Source organism: Gymnogyps californianus, chromosome 4 (assembly GCF_018139145.2).
Source record: "Gymnogyps californianus isolate 813 chromosome 4, ASM1813914v2, whole genome shotgun sequence".
NCBI lineage: Eukaryota > Metazoa > Chordata > Aves > Accipitriformes > Cathartidae > Gymnogyps > Gymnogyps californianus.
Window position 1 is genome coordinate 85,433,457 of NC_059474.1, and position 23,739 is coordinate 85,457,195.

Below are 23,739 nucleotides of genomic sequence, written 5' to 3' on the forward strand. Positions count from 1 at the left end.
ACCGGTCACAGCGGGGAAGGAGCATCCAGCTGCACGGGAGAGCAACGCCTCCACCTCTCGCCAAAAAACAACCTGCGCAGCAAGAGGAATAAACACCTTCGCTGCCAGCGCCGGGAAGGACGGGCGGTTGATACCGTGGCGCTTTCCTCCACCCCGCTTTTTTTCCTCCTTTTTTCCTTTTTTTTCTTTTTTTCTTTCCCCCCCGCAAAAGAGGAAACCCCGTCTGCGATTTTTAGCGCAGCCCCGTCCGCACCCGTCGCCGCCGAGGGTCGCATCTGGCCGAAACAAACTTGGCTGGGGGTGTCGGTCTCGCCCGCCTGCTGGCCGGGGCAGCCGGGACGAGGGGGACGCCGGAGCCCGCCCAGCCGGCTCGGAGGGGCAGGATGGCGGCGCCGACCCGCTGGGTGCTGTGCTTGTGCCTGGGCTGGGGCTGCCTGTGCCTGGCGCTGGGGGACGTGCTGAAGGCTCGCTGGGTCGGGCTGCGGCGGCGGGCTGCCCCGGGAGGAGCGCGGGGCGGCCGGGCGAGAGCCGCGGCAGGTGACTACGGCCTGGGGCAGCGGCAGGAGCAGGCGGAGCGGCGGCGGCCGGAGCGGCTGCAGCCGGGGGACAAGGTCTCGGAGCACATGCTGCGGCTCTACGACCAGTACAGCGGCGGGCGGGCGGCGGCGCGGCCCCGGGACCCGCCGGCCTGGCCCGGGCCGCACCCCCGCCAGGGCAACACGGTGCGCGGGTTCCGCCCGCTGGCGGCAGGTGAGTGGCGGGGCTGCGCCGCGCCGCGCTGCGCGGGGCCCCGCGGGTGAGGAGGGGGCTGCCCGCGGGACCCCGCACGCTTCGCCGCGGGCGTGCGAGCCCCTTGCGCGGGGGGGGGGGGGGGGGGCGGCCGCCGCCGAGCTTTCCCGGCCGGGCGGCGGTGGAGCCCCGGGGGCGCGGCGGGGGGCTGGCGCAGGGCTGCCCCGGCCGCTCCGCTCCCCTCGCGGCCCGCAGAGCCGGCTGCGGGCGCGCCGCCACCGCGGAGCCGAGGGGAGGGGAAGGGAAGGGCTCTCTGCTGCGGGAGCTCGGCCGCTGTGCAGGCTAACCCGGCCGCCGAGGCAGCTCGGTGTGCGGGGGACGCTGTGCAGGCGGACGGGCTTCAGTTCTGCGAGAAGGAAGGTAACGGTCCGGTCGTAGCCCTGTGAGGAGCGCTAGTCCTGCGCGGCAGCCCTCTCATCGAGCAGTGTATCCGCTTTAGTGCCCGGGGAACGCGATGTAGGGAAGAAGATGAGAAAAGGATCACAAAAGTGATGCTTCCTGCAGCAGCAGTCCTGTGTTTTAATTACGGGTTTATCTCTTCAACTCTGTACGCGGCGTCTCTGCCGTGTGATAACTGAGTACCATATGAGGGAAGTGGAGTAATTAACATATCCTCTCTGGAGTCTCCTTTTATCGGTGTTTTGCATGCGTAGCTTCTGTTGGAACCAAGGGCTGATTTGCATGTGGCAGAGCAATAACGTGGTTTGGCAATCCTTTAGACTACCTGCAGAGTACTCATTTTGAGACGTTGGTGACAGTAGCGGCAGTTAGGGGCAGTAGCAAATGAGTTTAGTTGAAGCGTAATTGGTGCATGGTAAATACTGAATCTCAGCATTTTTGGCAGCGGCACTTAGATCTCTCCATGATTACATACTGGCGTGCACAGGTAGATTCATGAAAATGTAAAGTCATTTTTTCATTAAGGGGGGGGCATGTATTTAACATGGCAGCATCCCAAAAGAAGTCTGTCCTAGCAGAAAGAGAAGATGGCATTGTCTTGGCGCTGCATCCCCCGATTCCACTCTTGTGCTTTTTGTGCATCTGACCTCTGCCAGGGCTAAATGGAAGTGCCAGAACCCAAACATGACCTTCACTGGGATATGCTTCCCAAATCCACTGCATCCCAAAAACTTGCTGTTTGTATGACAGCTGTCCTGTGTAGCAACGACATACATAGCAGCCTGATTTGCCAGTCTCTTATTTTACATTGCACTAGCGGTTTGACCGAGCAGCTTTTTCACGGACGAGCATCTGTCAGTAAAACCGAGCGTTGTCTGGGAGCTTCAGTGACCTGCACTGATTCCTTCCTCTCCCAGAAAACTGAGAGCTGGGTGCCAGACTTTCCTTAGGTTTCTTTGGAGTCATTATTTCTGATTCTTCAAAGGCAACAATGTCTATTATACGATAGCTCTGCGCAGAGATCAAATACAATGAATAATTGAATGGCTTTGGTGTCTTGGGATTCAGCCCTACAAATGCTCTCCATCGTATGTTAGTGCAAGTGTTTCTGTCCGCAAGAGAGGCTTTAGAGGCTAGAGGCATAAATACCCTGCGTTTGGAGGATGGAGAGCTGGGAGTCCCCAGGTGCCGCTCCTGCAGAGGAACTCTCTTGTCTTTCTAACGTGACCGTTTTTTTGCAATATGAAGTCTAACGTACGTTGCTTTGTTCTGCAATAAGCAGTTCCCTCACTGAAAGCGGGGGGGAGGGTATTATCCCAGCAGAGTGATATTTGCTCCTTTAAGCATATGTGATTAAAGATATTTATTGTTCTAAACCTAGAAGGCCTTTGGTTGAAATCCCATCTCTGTGGCCTTTCTGATTATATTTATACTCTCACTTGACATTGGGTGGCAGCAGTCCTATAAACACACTATTCACTAATCCCTTTCCTCCTTCTCCAATACTTCCACAGTTCAAGTGCCAAAGCAATAAATTGGAAGTGGTTATAAGTTTTTTGACACTTTTATAAGTATTTATGCAAAATATTTAACTAGTTAGCTGTTGTCGTTCTCTCGCTGTAGGCAGGGGCAGCACCTCATTTTGTGTGGTTATTGATGGCAAAAAAGTGCATTTCCAGAAAGCCCTTAGATCAAATGTTCCTTGGGGCGGTGGGGGGAGTGAAAAGGCTTTCTCTGGAAACGGCACATCCACAGCGTTTCCCTTTCGAGGTAGTTTGTTTCCAGATCCTCTGCTCTGACTGTTGCACTCCTCGGCTGCAAATTTCAGTCTCCCGCAGGCTTCCCCTTGTCCTTAATGTGGCTGCATCAGTTAAATTAATAAATTATGTTGCCGTTACTCCTTCAGCACATTTTACCATCCCTGCTGGCAACCCCTTCAGGAGACAGCTTTTTGTCTGCGATGAGCAGAACTTCCCTAAGAATCCGCCTGTTTTTCCTGCATCAACAGCAAGAGGCCTTGAAGGAAACCTTTAGTGATTTCATTTGCAGTTTAACCGTACATTTTGCAATTTAATCGTATATTTTCAGGAGAGAAACTGTTTCTTTTCTCAAACACGACTTTCAAACGTGGCTGTGAAACCTTTCTGTCCTTGCTTTTCCACTGGAGGGCTTCTGGCTCTTCTGCAGCACACGGGAAAGGCCTTTCCCAGATCGCCCAGATAACCCGCCAGACAAATTTTTGAGACCCTGTAAGGCAGTGTGTTGCGTGGTGAGACCAGGAACTGGTAGGATTTGTCGAAACTCGTCCCTGTTTCTAGTCCGAGAAAAGCGGTGTTGCGTATGGCAGCTGTGGTCTTGCGATGGACAGCCAACAAGAAAGAACTAAGACGTGATTAATCAAAAGAAGCGTCCTAACAAGTGCTAAATGCAAGTTTCTTTTTCTGTGGCTCAGTCCTCCGAGGGGATAGGACGAGAGCTTCAGCCCTGCGTGGGCACCTCTGAAGTTTTCATCCTACGCTGCCCTGAAATCTCTCGCGCGCACCAGATTTCACGACTAGGCTGGATTGTTAGTGGTTTTGTTGTTTGGGCTGGGAGTTTTGGCCTTTGATTTTGATGAATGTTCATATGATCTGCTATTCAGGCAAATTTGTTTTGCATTAATCTTGCTAAATTATCTCAAAACATAATTGTTCCATTTGACTCACTCAAAAAAGGAACCTTTGATGCCCGTGACAAAGCTGAAAGAAACCCCGGGCCCCAAATCCCTTGCAAGTCAAGTAAGGATGTACATCGTTCACAGTATATCTAGTCACATTCCAGCACTGTTCTCTCTCATTGACTTAACTGCTCTAATTTATTTCGATGTATTTGAGTCAAAGGATGTTCAGCCCGTGATTTCCGTGGCAGCTGTGTCATTGTTGTGGGATGTTTCTGGGATGACACTAGCAGCCCTTGTCGTGCTTAGGCCAGGCCTCGGAGCGAGCTCAGCTTCAGTCAGAATCCTAAGGCGGAGCCTTTTCCAGTTGTTTAGCTGCGGGTACCACGACAGTGAGTGGTTTTCCATCCCTTGTGAGTCTAAAAAGACAGCTAGGAGGAAGGTCAGACAATACGCGAGTTAGAGCCGAACGCTTTGACAGTTCTGGCAAGCGTGCTCTTAAACTATGGTCGAGTCTGTGCGTCGGTTTCTGCACGCGACCGTTCCTTTCTGCTGCCGGTTAGCGAAACCGCTGGATGGCCAGACCTCCAGCTGACACAAATCTGCTTACCTTCAGTGCTTCCCGTAGAGGTGTGCTGATCTGCAGCTGCCGAGGCTCAGGATCTGGAGGAAAGATACAGCGCGGACTAAATAAAAGACAGCGGAAAGATAAAAGCCTCGAACGCAAGACTTTCAGTTTGCTTTTGAAAGCGCTTTTAATCACAGCATCGCTAAAGGAACATGTCTTGCAAATGAGTCATTTAAAAAACTCGACTTTAATTGGAGGGTCCCTCTAATGATGTTATAGTAAAGCTATACAGTCAGAAATTACTTTAAACTCTTTTTTATTGACTGAATTTCAAGTAATTTTAGGTATTACACCTGCCCCTAGGCCAATTTTTGTGGTTTAAGAACTATGTTCTCCTCCTTTTCAAAACGCCTTTCTTTCCTTTGTTGTGGTATGAACTGCCCACGCAAAGAGGGGAAACCGAGTACTGCATAGGGAAACCAGCTAGTCACCGGCCGCCATCAGCCTGCGAAAACCAGTACGGGCCAAATTCTAGCCTTTTTGAGCGCTGGTAACGTTAAGGGTCTTTTGTAATGAGGGTGTTAAAAACATTCAGGCAGGAGACGGTGAGAGTGGGGGGGGTTTTGGTTTTGGAGGTCTTTTGTTTGTTGGGTTTTGGTTGGTTTGGGTTTTTTTTTTTCTGCTGTACCCTTATAAATAAAATGGAAGCACCGGCATTCTGGTAGTTTTTAGGCAGAAGGAACTTGAAAACCGTTAAGCTACGATTTGGGCAGGCTGGGCCCAAATCTGCAAACCTTCTCTAAGGCAAATGGGCAGGACCTGTAGGTTCGGCCTCTCGGGACCAGACTCGGAATTTGAATTTTCTGGCTTGTGTTACCACCAGTCTCGCTGTGCTGTCATGCACGTGGATGACCTGTGCTCACAGTCCCCAGGCGGTCACAGTTTCTAGAGCACGTCACTTCAAATGTGAGGAGTTCTGGCCTCGAGGGGACAGACTGTGCGCGATTTGGTTTTCATACAGCCGACCTACTGCCGCCGGCTGAAGCGGAATTAATCGTGACTGTGAGAAGGAGTAGAGTCGGCTTTTCGTGTTCCCCTTCCCAGTTTTGTGTACTTCATTGCTGCAACCTCCTTACTTGCTTAGCTTGTGCTAGCTTCGAGTTCGATATTGTGTTTAGTTTTCAGACCTGCTGTGGTCTTTCTGCTTAAAATGCATAGAAGAGAGATCATTTGACCACTGCGCAGCACATTTATGGTATGCAATGTGCATACTTGTGGTTTTCATATCATAAAATCCACATGTAAGTTAGATCCTGAGCATGCACCATCGCTGCTTCTTGGAGTTCTTTACTGAAGTAGCTGATAGCTTTAATCAGAGCGGTGGACTTTTTTTATATCGAGTTACTAGCTGCTATGACCTTATCTGCTTTGATAGAAAGAATTAATAAATTTGAAAGAATTAATAAAATCGGTTTGGTGCCAAGTCCTATGCTCTTTAAAAAGAGAGAACCGGATCCTGTGTTTTTCTTTTGCAAAATCCTCAAGTGGGTAAGGGGGAAGCAGCGATCAAGTAAGAGCAAAGGTGGGAGAAAAGAAGAAATGTGGCTTCCAAATTTGTGTTCCTGTTGTGGAACTTGTTCCCATTTGCAGCTCTGAGCGAACTTTTGTAGCTGGGCTATGAACCCATGAAAACAAAGTTTTACAATGGAAACACTGATACATTCTTAACTGTGCACTGGCACAAGGGCACCGCTTTAATACCTCATTTAAATGATGGCTAATGATGACTATATAACTAAATAGTCCTCGTTATTGCATCCTTTTTCACCCGTGGGATAGATTTGGCAGTCCATAAAAATGTCAGTGCATCCTCTATAAAGGTAAACACACCACATGTTAGTGGACTCATTCCAGCTTACTGATGCCTGGAAATGCCCCTTGTAACATGAATATGTTCATGCCGGTGATGTCAGTCTCCACAGACCTACTGCTTTTTTCTTAAAATACCTTTTTAATGCCAGTAACAGGCAATCCATACAGCTGCGGGTTATTGCAGGAAGGTGAGGAAGCACAGGCCATGCCTCTGAAGATTCAGCGGGTGCAAGTACTCCAGCTGCAGTGCTATGAGCTGGGTTGCTTTCTCATCTGAGCTATCGGTAAATAAGCCGGCATCGCTGGTAGTCCAAACGGCGAGCGATGGCACACCCTGACTTGGCATCTGGGCGACAACCGCCTGTGTGGCAGTGTAAGGCTTTTCTGCTTTAGGCCTGGAGAGACTGTACCTCCCCTCTCCCCGCACCCCAGAGAGCTCTGTGGTCGCTTGTGCGGGAGACTGGGGAAGCGACGCTGGCCCAGTACAAGCTTTGCCGTGGTGCTACTGGGGTCTGGGTTTCATTCGAGCAAGGGGAGAGCGTGCAGGTGAATAATGACTTGCATGTGGGCTGAGGAGGCCAATGAATCTGTAGCCTGTCCATTTAACTGCATGCCCCTTCCAAATTATATTCTACGTGAATACAAACAAGGAGACGTTCTCCTCGTCACGTACCTTTCTGCCCAGCTCGTGGCTGCCGCTCCAAAGCTCTACGCCGTAGAAGCGAGCAATGCTAACAGTGCAGCGATGCTATGTCTTACCTATTGCAATTCAGAAGAGGTCTGTCATGCAGAGCTTGATCTTGAAAATTCCTCATCGGGCTGGCAGCAACGTATGGCGATCCCTTGAAGGGGAGCAGAGGTTGCCGTTAAAATCTGGCCTCGGAGTATCTGGAAGGTAGCAGTGTATACCTTGCGTATAGCTCTGTTGCACCTGTTTTTCCTTTGCTTGTTTCCTCTTAAATCTTCTCCTCCTTACATGCTTTGTTGCTGAGAACTCTTCTGCGCTTCCTATTTTGTGCTACAAAAGAGGAAAGTTCTGAGTTAGCAGAACTTACTTCAAGTAAGAAGGAACTAAAAGACTTAGCTCCAGTAGTGGTGCTCGGATAGAAATCTGCTGCTCGCAGAGTTGGGAAGCGTATCAAGTGAGCCACGGAAGATACTGCTGCTCAAATAATACTGAGTTGCCAGTGAATAGCGCTGTATACTGCTGCAAATGAGTGCGAGGTTTACTAAGTACAGCTGCTCAGAGATAGCAGACGGAATCTTGCCAGGCAGTAAGGCGGTGGACCCGACTGCGAGTTTGCTCCAGCAGCTGCCTGCAGTGCAGGGACACCCAGGGTTCGCAAAGATCTTCCCACCACTCCCGTATCCTAAGAGCCAGCCCAGGCAGAGGGGCACCTTCTGTCCAGCATCCCTCTGAAGGGTCGTACTTCAGCGTCAGATCCTTGCCTATGTCTGCAACAGACCGTTTCTTGTCTGGGCAGCTAGCACAAAGCAAGCTGCTGTTTTCACCGTTTTTGTTTGATATTGAAAACATAAGAAAAAAGCTACTGTGATGCCACGATCTTCTAGGGCATAGGTGTCTGGGCCTGTGTTTAACTTGCTTTCAGCTGCAAAGCTGACTTTATCCTTCTAGAGCAATAGAGGGCTTTGTTGCAGGGAGATCTTGTTGCCTTTGAGACCTTAAAGGTCTTGTTACAGAGGACAGACTGGCCAGAGGCCTTAGCTGGGCTTAGTCAGTCTGCCTCTGTCCGCTGGCTGCTGAGCAATTGTTGATGGACTTCAGCCTGCGGTTTGGCCCCCTCCTCCCCTCCGTTTAACGTGGAGCTCTTGATGGCAGCATCCTAGGAAAAACCATTTACTGAACGTTGACAAGGTATTAGAATTAAAGCCCTACTTAGATTTGGCTCGGGGTTTTGTTCGGGGTTCTTTGGGATTAGCAAAGGGGGAAATCAGTCTATCGAACTGTTTATGTGAGAGGTGTTACCAGTGTAAGTCATTGCAAAGACCAAAGTCTCAGCTCACATCAGTCAGTAAAACTTCACTGGTGTCAGTAGAGCAAGCTGGATGAAGCTCATGGAAAGCTTCTTGCATCACAGTGAAATTTGGTTAGATGCTACTCGATACCTCCTGACATTGGTGAAAAGTTTAAACTATGCTCCTGACCTTGGCTAATAGTTTAAAGTACGTTATTGTGGGGACAGCTTTTCAGCGGTTTCTGTCCTCTTTGGTTTAAGGACGAAGTTTCGTTTAAGTGAAATGAAGTTTTCCAGAGGAAAAGGTGCGTTTGTCGATATTTTAAAGCTGAATCTTCCTTGACGTGTCTGTCGTTTTTAAGGGTAATGGCTAGCCTGGGGAATGCTTATTTCGGCTCGCATCTGGGAGTCAGGTATCGCTGTCACACAACGGATGTATTTGACACGGTGTTCCTAAGTTGTGACAGAAACCCTGGTCACACAGTTAGGTTTTTCTGAGCCGGAAGCCAGCAAATCCATAGACATCTGCGCTGGCCGCTCGTGACTGGTTTCAAGATGATTTTGCCGAGTGAATGATCGGAAGACTCCTCAGAGCTGTTTGAGCTTGGAGGTCATTCAGTAAGAAAATAGCACCACCTGCTGCAAGTACTTAGTCGTGGGGGTAGAGTTAAATACCCAGAGTGGCTTCTTGAGTTTTGCTTTTAATCAAAACTATATATCCCTCCTGTGTCTGTTTCACGCCATCTAGGGTTTCTTTACAAACAAAAGCAGCTTGTTTTGTGTTCCGCTACAATATGCCAATTTAGAACAGGCAGTATTTGTTAAGTGGAATTCTTATTAAAAATTAAAATCAAAACTTGTCATTCAACATACAACAGAGATTGAAAGAATAACTTCTTTAACAGGCGCTCATGAGACATCGTAAATTCTGGTTCCTAAGACTGATGTACTTAGTGCGCTGCCAAATTACATATTAACCTTATTATATTGGTGATTACAAACCGAGCGGAGGTCGGGTCCTTGTGTGTGTTTAGTACAAGTGTAATAAACAGCCGGTTTTGGCTTGAGGAATTAAAAGTAGGATCGAATTCAAAGGAAATCTAGTTCCCCAGGCATAAGTCATAGCTAGAAATTGGATGGGTTTGGTACGTTAGTTTTCAGCTATTGGGAACTTAACTATGTGATCCACCGTGAGGTTGGGCTGAATGTGTAAACAAGGGTGTCTTCCATAAAATGATTTGGCCTTTATTTCCCCTGTTTCAATGAGAAAAGTGTACGTTGTTTTTCCTCTAATTTCATGAAGCAATGCACGTGATATATTGGGGAGAAGGGTTCTGTCTTTCTAGTGAGACCGATTCCTGTTTTTTTTAATGTATCGGTTAGAATATTGATGAGAAAAAAAAGTTTAGAAGAAGAAGCCGCTTAGATTGTTGAGGTGGGGATGGGGAGGCAGAGGGAGAATACGATCTTTTGCTGGACTTATCTGAAAGGCGTTAGCAGTTGGGATATGCCGGCTGGTACTACAGAATGTCACCCAGGACGTCAAGCTGTCAAAATCTGTGAAAGATCAGTACTGGAACTGATGTTTTCGCTTGCTTGGGCAGGGGACATAGTACAGTGTTTTGAGGGTGGACGCGGGGAGGCTGTTCTTCCCTAGTCCCCGGGCATCTCTATGCTTGTCATTGCTTGGAATAAAAAAATCAGAAAGAGCAAAACTCTTGCAAAATTCTGTAAACTACAACTTCTCGTCAGCCTCCGGAGAGGGTTTTGGCATGCCGTGATGTCAAAGAAGCATTTAACTCTGTGTGCCCTTGTTTTCCAAATGGGTTGGGTTGTTTCCAGCCTTTTGGGAGGCTGCAGACCATACCTTTGCTTTACTGTATTTGACTTTTCCGTACAGCCTGGTTTTATAGCTCTCAATAGCACCTTAACATTTGGATCTATGCGTCTCTCGCTCTGAAGGACAGATGTAGCTGCAGTCCAAGCAGGAAATTTTAAAACAAAAATTAAACCTTACCCTCAAGCCTTTCTATTGCACCCTACAGGGGATTAAAGCAGTCAGCCATCTGTTTTCACAGATCAGCCTGAGTTAGGAGTGCATCTTTGGGTTGGTGCAAGATACCTGCGGTTAGGTTGACTTCTCTAATTTCACAGCTGCGGAAACCCCACTGTTCCCCACATCCCTCCTCATCGCTACAGTAACATCCCGACCAGGAAGAAGGATTGTCCTTGGCTTGTTTCCCTCTGCACAGAGGCAAGCGGGTGCGTTTCGCCATCGCCACCCCCCCCACCCCCCCCAAAAGCAAGACATTTTGCGTTGGCTTTCTTGTGTTTATTGGGGTTGCTCTAGTACTGTCCACCTACCTTCAGCTACACTAGTAAATACTTTCTAACTGTGACTGGCATGAAACCTGATGAAGCGTCCTAGGTGCAATGACTAAATTTACCCAGTGTAGTTGAAGCAGTCCTGGGCCTGATTATTCTAGAGGGAGACTTTGGTTGCGATTAGCCTTTTGACTTAGCCAAAAGGCTGTCAGACCTGCTGTGTGTCTTTAGCTCATTATGAATGGTGAATCGTCTCCTTCTCGAGAGCTGACATCCAAGCCTTAAAAATGATTAAACAGTGATTCTATCCTGGTGTTTCTTCTCCCCGTGTCTTTAGAGGCGAGCCACATTCCTTCTTTGTGGCAAGGCTGTTACCGATAACTTTATACTTCCTTCTGTGCCCGACTCTAACCTTGCCGTCGTGAAGGGCTCTAGGTCACGAAGACCCGGCTGTGCTTGCAGAGGTCGCTGACCACTTGAGGGGCCAATAAATTGGTCTTACTGTAATGGAGGAATGGTTAATATCGAGAGGAAACATCCTTTGTAACACAGGATGCCAGTTTGTCTTCTCGTTTAGCTTTTGAAACGTGCAGCGCTTTCTATGTTTGCTTACCTGTTTTGCATCCTGAGATACATAGGTAGCTGTACCAAATGTTACATGGTTTTGGGACCCTCTTTAATAGTCTCTTTGACATCTTTAGAAGCTAAGAGTAAATGCCACCCAGGCCCCAAAGCCCCTGTCTTGTAGGTGAGGCCCAGATCACAGTGGAGCGGAGCGGAAGATTTAAAGGAACCGGCTAGGCTTTTTTTGCATTGAACGGCTTGGTAATCGGAGCTTAAGTGACTTACCTGGCAGTACACTTGAAAGCCTGTGGCAACACTGGGAATCACGCCCCGTTTGAATCCAGGCTTTTCCTCTTCCTCACTGCCACGTTGAGCCTCTACTAGTAGGGAAGCAAATGTTTTCGTTCCCGCTGAGGCTGTGGCTCGACAGGATAATGGAAGTTTACAGACAAGCCAGTGCCTAGTGAAGCCTGTGGGAGCCTTTCTCCAGCTTCAGCTAGGTCTGGGCTAAGGCATGGTTCAGTGCCACTGATGTCCCATTGATGTCCCCATTGTCTTGGACAAAGAAGGACAGTTCTTTAGTCACGACACGGCAGCCATAGTCACCTAAGTGCAATTTGAGAGGGACGGGGTTGCAAACGTTACAAAAGAGCAAAACCTTACTATGGCGTTGCTCAGATTTCTGGATGATAGATAAAGTCTTTAGCGCATCTGTTACCGAGCTGTTTTCCTGTGACCTAGTTTGTTTCCTGAAGTCAGAAGAGCAGTAGGAAACGTGTGAGTATTTCTGGATGGAGATAGGTATTACAAGGAAACCAGATGGAAAGCGTGTGATTTACGGTCACCGGTTTACCGGCTTGGTTATTTTTCTGAATGGTGGCCTAAACCTGTTCCCGCAGCACCGAGTGAAACCTTCCCGTGAACTTAATGTGTAACCTAGAAAGCAATGCGCTCGGTCCTTTCTCTATAACGTTTTGAAATGCCCATATTCTTATCTAAGTATTTCTTCTTCTAGGGAGCCCTGAAAGCCAGGAGATGTACGTTTTTAACTTGACGTCACTCACCGAGTCTGAAAACGTCTTGTCAGCTTCGGTGTATTATTATATTGGTGATTTGCTGCATGCTAAGTGGAACTGTTCCCAGTCCAGAGGCTGTTCTCGTCACGGGCACAGGAAACCCGAAATTCAGATACATCTTTCAGTTTGGACCTTTCCTTCTGTTGGGAACCAGACTCGGAGCCTGGGACATTTCCTCATAAACGTCTCCACTGCTTACCAGGATGTCCTTTCCTGGCAGTGGAAGGATATCACTCAGCTCCTGCACGAAGCAAAACAAAACAATGAACTCCTGATCAGTGTCAAAATGGATCTGACCAGCCATCACCCCTGGAAAAGGGCACCTTCTCGCTACGAACCCTACATTCTGATTTATGCCAATGATTCTGCTATTTCAGAGCCAGAGAGTGTTGTCTCTAGTTTGCAAGGGCACCGTCATCCTCTGGCAAGGGTCTTTCCCAGGCCAGAAAACCACGTGAGGACCGGCCTCGGGAAGCGGCGGCGAAAACGCTCCGTAAACGTCCTGTTGCCGTTGCAGAATAACGAGCTTCCAGGAGCCGAGTACCAGTACAATGAGGATGAGAGATGGGAAGACAGAAAGCCCTACAAAACCTTCCAGCCACGGTTAGCAGAGAGGGCAAAGAGTAAGAAAAAGCAGAGGAAGAGTCATCACCAGAAGAGCCAGACTCTCCAGTTCGATGAGCAAACGCTGAAGAAGGCGAGGAGGAAGCAGTGGAATGAGCCAAGGTATTGCGCCCGGCGCTATCTCAAGGTGGATTTTGCAGACATTGGCTGGAGCGAGTGGATTATTTCCCCTAAATCCTTTGACGCCTATTACTGCTCAGGGGAATGCCAGTTCCCAATTCCAAAGGTACGGTCTTTATTGATTCTTTTGCGCTGTCTGTTACCGTAAACTCTGCATTTTCTTTCCTGCGTCAGTAAAAGGCAGCTGGTCACCTGTTACATGTTCGGATCTAGTAAATAAGTGATATCTTTGGCTCGTTCTGCAAGGAGTAATGGTTAGAACAGCTAGTAAAAAGACAGGCTTGTAAATGTAATTAAAAAAATATTACATGGTATTAGTTTTTTGTCCAGAACCCAAATCGCCATAAAACATTTCCTGAATAGTGCTTATGATGTGTGAACTTGTTATTAACCTGTTTAATAAACATAATACAAGCCAGATCCAGAAAATTGCTTATTAGACAGTAGTCGTTAGGCCTCGAAGGAGTCTCTGCTGCCAGACCCACGCTGGGGTCAGTCAGCATAGCACGCTCTAGGAGAAATGGGTGCCTCGTGAGGCGTGACTGTCACAATGACAGAGAGGCTCTGTGGAGCTGTAGGAGCGGTTGGGACGCTCCAAGCATAAGCAGGAGAGTGAAATGAATCACTTCTGTGACAGACCGAGTGGCTCCAAAAGCGATGGATCCTGGCCAACTGACTTTTGAAATGTCCTCTGGTTTTTGTGAGATTGTTGCATGCGAGTAGCAAGAAAGGGTGATGCGCTCCTAGCCCTGTGACTTAGGTGGGTGAACTCAGCTCCTTAAAATCGAATGCCCGATAGCATTATTAGCAGCATGGACCCCCCCGGACTTTACCGAAACCTGAAAGTGGGACGCGGTATTCGAGGCTGGCCTGAAACGAGGCGTACGCACCAATAACGCCGACAGGAAATGTCAGTGAAGGCGGGGCTTTTGGTCCCGCTGTAACCTCACGTTCAAGAGTCTTTGTTCCTGCCACAGTGAAGCCTTAGCAGTTAGTTCCGAAATTTATGTGGCGTTCCAGTGGCTTAAGGACCCGAGGGAGTCACCCTGTGAAAATGACAGGTGGAGCGACGTACCGAAGGGGATGGAGCCCAGAGGAGGCAAGCTGAGGAAGGCAGGAGTCTCTCTCGGAAGGAGGAGGTGACTTACCTGGCTACCTCCAACGGCAATGGCAGGCTTTCAGATTTCGGATCAAAGGAAAAAATGAAAGGGAACAGGAGGAGAGAGAGTCATTATCTTTTGAACACGTTGCACTGGGCCTTTTACTTTATTGTTGATGGGAACCGTGCTCTGTCAAACGAGTAACTCAGCATACAGGTGAGAAATTTTAAAAGCGCCGGACCTGGACTACTTCCATTCTAACTTGAAGGACAAATAAGTTATAAAAGTGCCTGCTGTATCCCTCCGCTTAAGACTGGGTTAGCATTTCCAGTTGCTGCTTTAGTTACGAAAACGTCATCCCAACCATAAAAGAGTGTTGCTCTGATTTTTGTTTAGGAGAAAATGGTACGTGATACTTAAACCAGAAGAGTTCAAGTACGTCAGTTCAAAGGAGTACAAAAATATAGTGTCTATAGCTCAGCTGATCCTGGCCCCTAAAATATTCTTCCTTTAAAATGAGATGCCTGCTATGGGCTACCATCAGTATTACAAAAGAAGCAAAGCAAAGAGTCAAGGACGCATCGGACAATCAGTGATTCTACTGGAGGGCAATTTCAGTTAAGTTCCTCTGTATTTCTGATGATGGGGGGGGGGGGGGGAAATGTGTAGCAGCTTCTTGGAAAGGCTTAAAGGTGTCTCGTCATAAGTCCAAAAGTGTTTAGGTTCCCGTTTCCTAAGGTTACTGGGTGTCGTGGTTTAACCGCAGCCAGCAACTAAGCACCACGCAGCTGCTTCCCCCTTCCACCTCCCAGTGGGGTGAGGAGGAGGAAAGGGCGGGGGGGGGGAGGAAAAGTAAAACTCGTGAGTTGAGATAAGAACAGTTTAATAACTAAAGTAAAATATAATACTAACAATAGTAATAATGAAATATATAATAATAATAGTAATGAAAAGGAATATAACAAAAAGGAGGGGGAGGAAGGGAAAAAAAAACCAACCAACAAACAAAAAAAACCCACCAGTGATGCACAATGCAATTGCTCACCACCCGCTGACCGATGCCCAGTTAGTTCCGGAGCCACAATCCGCGCCGCCCGGCCAACTCCCCCCAGTTTATATACTGGGCATGACGTTCCATGGTATGGAACACCCCTTTGGCGAGTTCAGGTCAGCTGCCCCGGCTCTGCTCCCTCCCAGCTCCTTGCACACCTGCTTGCTGGCAGAGCACGGGAAACTGAAAAGTCCTTGGCTGAAGATAAGCGCTACTTAGCAACAACTAAACATCGGAGTGTTATCAACATCATTCTCACACTAAATCCAAAACACAGCACTGTACCAGCTACCAAGAAGAAAATTAACTCTGTCCCAGCCGAAACCAGGACACCGGGTCTGGCTCTTTTGGCTCTCAAAGAAGTAAATGACAGTCGAGGTGCTGATGAACTGCCAGGATCTAGCGCTGCCTAGAGAATAACCGTTTCAACCCAGTCACTAGAAATCTCTTTTTTTTTTTTTTTTTTAAAAACATGTGGCAGACATGCAAAATAGGTTTCTACCCTCTGAGGCAGAAAAGCTCTCTTTTAATAGTCAGTACATAGCATATATTTCAGGGTTAGCCGATGCCTGATGCAGACTGGGAAGAACCCCCCTTTGCCTGTAGGAGAGTCTGGATCAAACCTCAGATTGCTCAATAATGTGCACGCTCAAGAGCAAACGAGGCTTTCTCAAAAACAGTTTTGGATGTAGCCGTTTTAGAAGCCCTTGTTACTGGTCTCTCCTTGCTCCGACTGAAATCTAATCCTGCCGAGAGCTGATGGGAAATAACGGATTTAAGACAGAAAGCAAGTCTCTCTTTAAGAGTCGAGGTGAGACTTTGAGAACGCAGGTTCTCCAGCAGCAAAAAGCGTGATGTATCTTCATGGAGATAAAGAAACTCTCAGAAACCAAAAGTAGAGTAACGATAAAGAAGCACTGTAATAAAAAGGTTCCTATTCCTTGCACAGAGCCTTTGTTAGCACCTGCAACCGAAAAATCCCTAACCTGCTCCATAACCTCAGGGCTTAATTCCCAGAGTAACTTCAAACCTCTGGAAAGAAACACGATGAGCCATACAAATGCTCCTGCAGCTAAAACATGCCAAGATGAGTTTAGTACCAGTGGTTCTGAAGCGGCAAAATGAAATTTAATTGAAGTTTAAACTTGTGTTTGACACTCTGAGGCGCGAGAGGAAGCTACAAACAGTGCACACGGCTGAAGGGTAGTTAACAGGTATCGCTTGGGTGAAAGAGGAGTTCCAGCTTTGTCTGCGAGTTGTCCGTCTTGGGTAATTCCCCTGAGGTATTACTTCAGGCATCAAAAAATTTCTAACGTAGAGCCAAATTTTTTTTCTGCCAAATTCGGGTTCTGCTTTCCTGCAGATAGTAGCATCAGCCTCTGAGATGTCGTAGTTTAGCTCCATCTTCTCCAATAAGTAGACTTGCAGCGTTGGCTGCTATTGTCACGGTAACCAAGTCTAGCGGTCTCAAAGGAGCGTTCTTCCTCCTCCTCTTCACCCCTGTGCTCTGCCTGGGATAGGCACGTACGCACTGTCAGAAGCGGTCCCTGCCCTGGAAAAAGCTTGCAGTGGAAAAAAGGTGAGAAATAAACAGGAGAGATGGGTAGGCACATAAAGCACAGAGTTTAAATGGCTTTGCTGACACGAAGCGGAAGGTCTGATTGCGATGAATTAAGCCTGTCGCGCAGGCCTGCAAGGCCATAACTAGGACACCAGTTTTCTTCTACAAATTCCTACTAAAAGGCCTAATCCTGCCTTTCTGCATGAAACTCTCTAGACTCGGTTGGGTGAAAAATTACAGCAGCAGAGCATTACAGTTACTTAGATGCTGTGAAGCCGAGTATTTGCTGCCATGTACTGCAGAGAGAGCTAGTTCGTTAAGAGAGCAGGTTACTGAAACCCATTCTGAGTCTGGTTCCCTGAAAGCAATTGGTAGATTTCTGTCCACGTTGGAATTCAAATTGTTCCTTTTGTGAGCTTTTTTAATCGCAAAAACCAAAGCGACCTTGTTTTCCAAAGAGAATGAAAAGCTAAATTATATAAAAAGGTGAAGCGAGCATCTTCTAGAGCCATGTGTTATTCTTGAGCCATGCGTAATATCTCGTGCTACTAAGAAGACCGTGTTTGCAAAATGATACTATAACCGTCAGGCACTAACAAACTAATCTGTGCCTATGGGTATATAATGTTCCCTTGCTGAGGGCAAGCTCCTCAAGTTGACAACCTGTTGGGTAATTAAGAGCAGATGTGCCTCTTCCCCCCCCGCCCGCCCTTCCACCTCCAAGTTGTCTGGCCTTACCCCTTCCCTTCCTTCCATTAGCCGGTTTGACTGCTGTCAAACCCACGTGTGGTGGGCTTGCGTAATGCCGCAGAGCACGCAGGCCAGGCGGACCCTCTCCCAGGTCAGGAATGAAAGCTTTTAACTGACATCGTTTGCCCTGCTCATAATACATCTCTAATGAAATTCAGCGGGGCAGCACGTCTCCCAGGGATGCGTGCAGCTTAGCAGGTGCAGCCTGAGCCACAGCTGGACTCATTCACAGAGCTGGCAGTTTGGAGTCAGCTCGGCATTTTTTTCCTCCCGCTGCTCCTCTCGGCCTCCCCTGCTTCTCCCCTCCTAAAAGAAAATCTCTGCCTGCTGTTCGTGACTGTGCTGGACGGAGCGTAGGAGGCCCGCAGGCAATGGCCTAACTCACCCTCCTCTTGCAGGGCGTTATGCCAGTTCAGTGCTCCGAGGGGGATTTCGGTTTTCTGAGAAGCACACGCCTTTGGATTTTACTGCAGTGACAGTTAAATTCCCGCTGGCAGAAGCAGAGTTATGCCAAAGCTGGTTATCCTCAAGAGTGCACCTTGAGGGCCGGGGGTATTGTATTCAAGACAGACTTCAAGTCAGTACGGAGGACGTTTGGTGTTGTACGATACCCGTGTCAAATAGAGATACTTCTTCTGTCGTACAATGACAGAATGTATCCGGGCTATTCCTACTGACAGCCGAGGCAATACTTGAAATCAGTTGTGTACAATTTAGTATTTCAGTGATACAGATTCTGCATCTGAAAGGAAGGGTTTCCGATGAGACCTTAACATGGCATATTCGGAGACCTGTTTTTAATTCCAGTACGACTGGCAAGGGGAAATAGGGTCTCAATAGATGTTTTACCTTTTGACGTCTCATCAGCAGGCTCAGGAGATCTGTTTGGCTCCCAGTTATTTTTGTGGAGAATGCTGCACTGCGGCTGAGTAAGGAAAGAAGCCTGAACGCTACCAGAGCTTTCGCTTCCTTTTGCAGGCAGAAATGATACAGAAATCTGAATTGTATACTAATCTAAGACGTTTTTGAAATCCCCATCAACTACTGCTGAGGAGTATAGGTACTCTTGAATACAAAACAAACAAAAAACCACAAATGTCTTTCTTGAGATCAGCTACCTAGATGGAGAGTAATGTCTTTGTAACCATGCTGGGAAACCTACGGCCATTAAGAGGATGGTGCAACAAGCTTTGCATTTGTATTTCAAACAGAATATCACCACACCCCTGCATCTCATTCATCTGATGTCCTGGTTTCGGCTGGGACAGAGTTAACTTTCTTTTTAGTAGCTGGTACAGTGCTGTGTTTTAGATTTAGTGTGAGAATGATGTTGATAACACTCTGATGTTTTAGTTGTTGCTAAGTAGCGCTTATCTTAAGCCAAGGACTTTTCAGTTTCCCATGCTCTGCCAGCAAGCAGGTGTGCAAGGAGCTGGGAGGGAGCAGAGCTGGGACAGCTGACCTGAACTAGCCAAAGGGATATTCCATACCATGGAACGTCATGCCCAGTATATAAACGGGGGGGAGCTGGCCGGGAGGGGCGGATCGCGGTTCGGGAACTAACTGAGCATCGGTCAGCGGGTGGTGAGCAGTTGCATTGTGCATCACTGGTTTTTTTTCCTTCCCCCCCCTTCTTTTTGTTGCATCCCTTTTCATTACTATTATTATTATATTTCATTATTACTATTGTTAGTATTATATTTTACTTTAGTTATTAAACTGTTCTTATCTCAACCCACGAGTTTTACTTTTTTTTTCCTTTGCTTTCCTCCTCCTCACCCCACTGGGAGGGGGAGGGGGAAACGGCTGCGTGGTGCTGAGTTGCTGACTGGGGTTAAACCACGACATCTGATAAGCTATGATAGTAAACTTGAACAGCAACAGGGGAAAGAGATCAGGCTCCGTATAACGTCTGTGTTAAAAAGGGACTTGGATCCTGAGTATACTTGAGAAAATTCCGAGTCTCTCGGAGGATAAACAGAAGCAAGGGATGTGCAGGATTGGCACCGTTTGTTGCTCAGCCTTCCTGCAGGCAAAATAGGTTCCTCATGAGAAGAAGAAAAAACATTCAAATTATGTCTAACGTGTACGTAAAGAATAGCTGAGTGCTCCCCAGTGAATCCTTTTCAATTCTGTGTCAAATGGTTCCAGTTCTCCCTTGAGACTAGTTTCAACAACATGATACGGAAAAAGTCCTTTCTGATCCGTTTCTGTTGGAATTCAAGGAACAGCTGTCTCCATGAGAAAGAAGGAAAATACAGCTGGCATTAGTCGTAAGCTACATTGCCATAAGTAGGGACAGGTGAGATATCCGTGTGTATTGCCAGCAGAACTGGAAGCAGTTACCCCTCAATGTACTAACATGCTACACAAACGATACGATGAGCCAGAATCTCAGTTATTCCTGTGCTTTTTGCATGCAAGGCCGTTAAGACTTGCACCTCAGGTAGGTAGATATCTAACCCTTAAGACCGATGTTTCCAAAACCAAATCATCTCTCGTCGCAGCAAAACTGCCAATTGCACATTTGGCCCAAATGATCTTGTTCCATGTATTTCTCAGTGGCATCTGACTGAGCATGTTGAACCGTGTGATTCCCAGGTTGTACGTGTAAGAAAAGCTCTAAAAAGCATTGTTAAAGTTTCACTCTTACAAAACCAAAAGTCTTTGGCTAAAAACTGCATCTTGGGCATTTTTCGTGCTCGCCTATCTTTCGTACAGGTATTTGGATTTGGAAGGGTTTGGGGGTTCAGAGGTAAAACTTAGTATTTTTCATTTCTGTGAATACGTTCTTTTTTATTTTTATGAGTGTATTAATGTATTCTGGTTTTGTGAACAAATACAGTCATCTCACTGGTCAGATTTGGTTTTTGTTGCTATCAAACCCAAATGTGTTCCTGTTTACATGAGATAAATCCAGGAAGCTTTGCCCTGTGGAGAAAAATGTCATCTTCATGTGAGGTACAGCTGGCATGGGATTTGGGGGCTCAGTTACTCAGCAGCGTCACTGGTGATTATGTATACTACAGACGAGAAGTGATTTGGCGTGGAAGAATGAGCAAAACAACCGAACCTTGCAGGAGAGCAAACCGGATCAATTAGCATCGTGGCGTAAAGTACTTCGGTTCTCTCATCTGTACACGTTTTATCAGCTTTTGTTTTTCCTGACACACTCGCGTTCCACCAGTCAAACTTCCCAGCCTACAACTTACGTTTCTTTTGGTCCCCTAATGAATCAGCCTGCTAGCACGTCGACTGCCTCCCTCCCAGCCGAACAAGTTTTGTGACTGAATTGCAGCCCACGTGTTACTTAATTCACTCAGAAGAGACTGCCTTGACCTATAGGTACGCCTTGCTGCATTGTCTGCTGCCTGGGTGTTTTCCTGGGAAGGCAGGTCCCTCGGAGATCCCGAGGCCCTGTCCCCAGTGGGACGCTCGAGGTGAAAGCGAGGGAGTGACACTCGCATCCCGTGGCCAGAAGAACCAGACCAGATTCGTGTTCCCAGCTGCTGGCTCGGGGCAGCTGTGGTGACAACTGGAAACGGTCGAGTAGAAGACAGGTTTTACAGCTAGTCAGCTGCGGGGTCTCCACAGGGCCCTGCTTCAAGAAACCAGTTTTGTTCTAGAGTATGTGTGTCCATTCTAACGTGGGTGCAGTTACATTTTCCGCTGTATCTTTCTCTTGCAGGCCTTGAAGCCATCCAACCATGCCACCATCCAGAGCATAGTGAGAGCCGTCGGGGTCGTCCCGGGCATTCCCGAGCCTTGCTGCGTTCCTGACAAAATGTCTTCTCTTAGTATCTTATTCTTCGATGAAAATAAGAACGTAGTTCTTAAGGTGTACCCCAACATGACAGTGGAATCCTGTGCGTGCAGATAACATCTCGGGAGACCCTTTTGAAATGCTGAGGTGATCACTTGCTGTTTGGGGGGGAGGGGGGGGTGGCTGTTTCATGATATCTACTTTTTGTTTGCACTGCCAATGCATTTCCTTTGGACAAAAAAAGAAAAAAAATGTAAACAAATCCAAACAACGAGGATGGAAACGGAATGGATTCTGAATAGCAATTCCAAGGAAAGAGAATACGAACTTCCTTCGTCTCTGAATTTGACCAAGACACGAGTCTCGGTAATGGAGACTGACTGTTTCTGTTGAAATCAAGAGATGAAAGAGGAATTTGCAGAAGACTCTTCAAGATTTTTGAGACTGCCAGAAGGACATACTGATCTATTTTTGTACAAGATTTTGGAAGCAACAGTAGCTGTTATTTTTTGTCTCCGTTCTTATGGTGACTGCTGGGGAGGGAGATTAGATATATACTATACTTCATTTTAAAGCTAAGCTTTCTGCCTTTAGGTTATTGAGTAGTGCAGCAAGGAAGAAAAACAAATCTGACGTCCTAAGAGCCTTAGATAATCCAACTTAGACATATATCTCCTTGGTATGACATGTCACCGACTGCATGTGCGTATTCATTTCCATTGACATAGTCTTTGTAATTCAGCTTATTAGATGTCAGTGCCCTCGGTCAGAAGAACACAAAGCACATTACTGCTGTGTGCGTAATTGTGGTATCGAAAGCAAAGACTTTTCTTTCATGCCACTATGGAAACTCAGCAGGCCAAGGGTATGAAAGTATCACGCTCAGTGAAGCGGCTGAGCGACTTGTTCACAAAACATATTCTAGAACATAGTTGCAAATAATCTATGAGTAAATCATGGTAGTTGATACCTGACGTGAAATTATTTGGTGCATAATTCTTATCTGTAGGCCTTCACTATGATTATTTGATCAAAACTGCCTCTGGTTGGTGAGTTTGTTAATCAGATAGTAGATTTTTTTTTTTTCTTATCTCAGTTCACTTCTACTCTGAAAATCAAATTTGTTGTACCTATGGTGTCAATTTAAGATTTCTTACTAGCAGGTTTTGCACAATAAAAACACAAAACATTGTTTCAATGAGTTTATCCGCCAAAAAATTCATTTGAGAAACTACAAGGGGGAAAGAAAACATCTAATGAATCTCAGGCACAGCTGCAAAAAGTTTGTTCTGTTACGGAGTAAATGTTCACAGGAGTACTACAGACAGAACGCCGGTTCCATTTCCAGCAGCACGACCTATGGAGGATGATGCTTTTTAAAGCACTTTTTTCTACTTTGGAGTCAGCAATTCCTCAGCGTATCAAAGGTGACAACAGTTTTCCTATGTCCGTGCCTTTTTGCAGCTTCACAGCTATTTGGGGCTAGTTTAAATGCTCCATCGTCGATTTCTGTATTTGGTCACCGGTGCCGTCACGTTTACCAACCTGAGTAATGTGCACGTGCAAGGGTGAGAGAGGTGTGGAGGTGGAATAGGTAGCCTAGGGATCCTTTCGGCAATCGGTTCTTACCTGCACAAAGTCTCGGTGGAAACTGACAGGAGTTTAACTTCAGGGGGAAAAAAAAAAAAGAAAAAAAGAACCACCGATTAGTCCCAGATGCAAGGTATGCTTGCGGCCCTTCCCTTACCCTACTTGAACAGCACACCCCTGCAGTCAGATTCCCAAAATGCCACCGGATACAGGTTTATTGGCTCCAATTAAGCAACACTAATTAGCACAACTATCCGACCTGATCGCTGTATGTTAGGATTCCAAGAGCTCTGTAGCAGCATATTGCCTGGAAGGATCTGTTCCCTGGAACTGGAGGAGAAAAGTCTTCATTTCTAGAGACCACGTGCCGTCTTCAGCATATAGGAGCAGAACTGCCATTGAAACCAAGCGCTAAGTGTGAAGCTGTGTACACTCAGACCGAGGTTCATTTGATCCGCTTCCATATGCAGGAGAGAAGTCAGACATTCTGTGTGCAAATCAGATGGACTTAAAACCAGGAGGAAAAAAGCTGTGCTTTTCTCCTGGCTGAACAGACAGACAGTTGCAGACAACCAAGAGCTTTTCACGGCTGTGTCTTGGTAATGAAAAAGAGCCGGTCTCTCTGGTGCGGAGCTGCGTGGGCTCCTGTCTTGACTTCAAGGACAGGCAGAAGTAGTGATGTGCACGGGCTGCCCGTACCATAGGGCTCATCTTTTAATCCACTGCTCCGCTCCTGGGCGCAGTGTCATTAGGAGACGTGGGGGATTCCGCTGGCTAAGCTGGAAGCAGGCCCGGATTTTCAGTAGACATCAGGCCCTGCAAGCAAAAACAGATGCAGTGGTTTCCGATAGCTGTTTTTTCTTAGAGATGCACGGATAAGTCCTTCGTTCATACAATTCAGCGTGACAATGGCTACTGTTAAAAAACACACAAGCTGAAACAATAAACCTAACTA

The 23,739-nt window shown here is 47.2% G+C and overlaps 1 protein-coding gene across 1 annotated transcript; it reads left to right on the forward strand.

Moving 5' to 3' along the window:
* Positions 1-285: 285 nt before the first annotated feature.
* Positions 286-21,347, forward strand: BMP3 (bone morphogenetic protein 3). The gene is made up of 3 exons (XM_050895889.1): positions 286-750; positions 12,165-13,075; positions 21,120-21,347. The coding sequence occupies exons 1-3, from the start codon at positions 384-386 to the stop codon at positions 21,309-21,311; spliced, it is 1,470 nt and encodes a 489-aa protein (XP_050751846.1). The 5' UTR covers positions 286-383; the 3' UTR covers positions 21,312-21,347.
* The last annotated feature ends 2,392 nt before the right edge of the window (positions 21,348-23,739 follow it).

Bases quoted from the DNA above. Each gene is read 5' to 3' on its own strand.
- BMP3 (XM_050895889.1), top strand. From the start codon at position 384: ATGGCGGCGCCGACCCGCTGGGTGCTGTGCTTGTGCCTGGGCTGGGGC. The intron at 751-12,164 runs GTGAGTGGCGGG...TTCTTCTTCTAG, and splicing joins GTTCCGCCCGCTGGCGGCAG to GGAGCCCTGAAAGCCAGGAG. The intron at 13,076-21,119 runs GTACGGTCTTTA...TTTCTCTTGCAG, and splicing joins GCCAGTTCCCAATTCCAAAG to GCCTTGAAGCCATCCAACCA.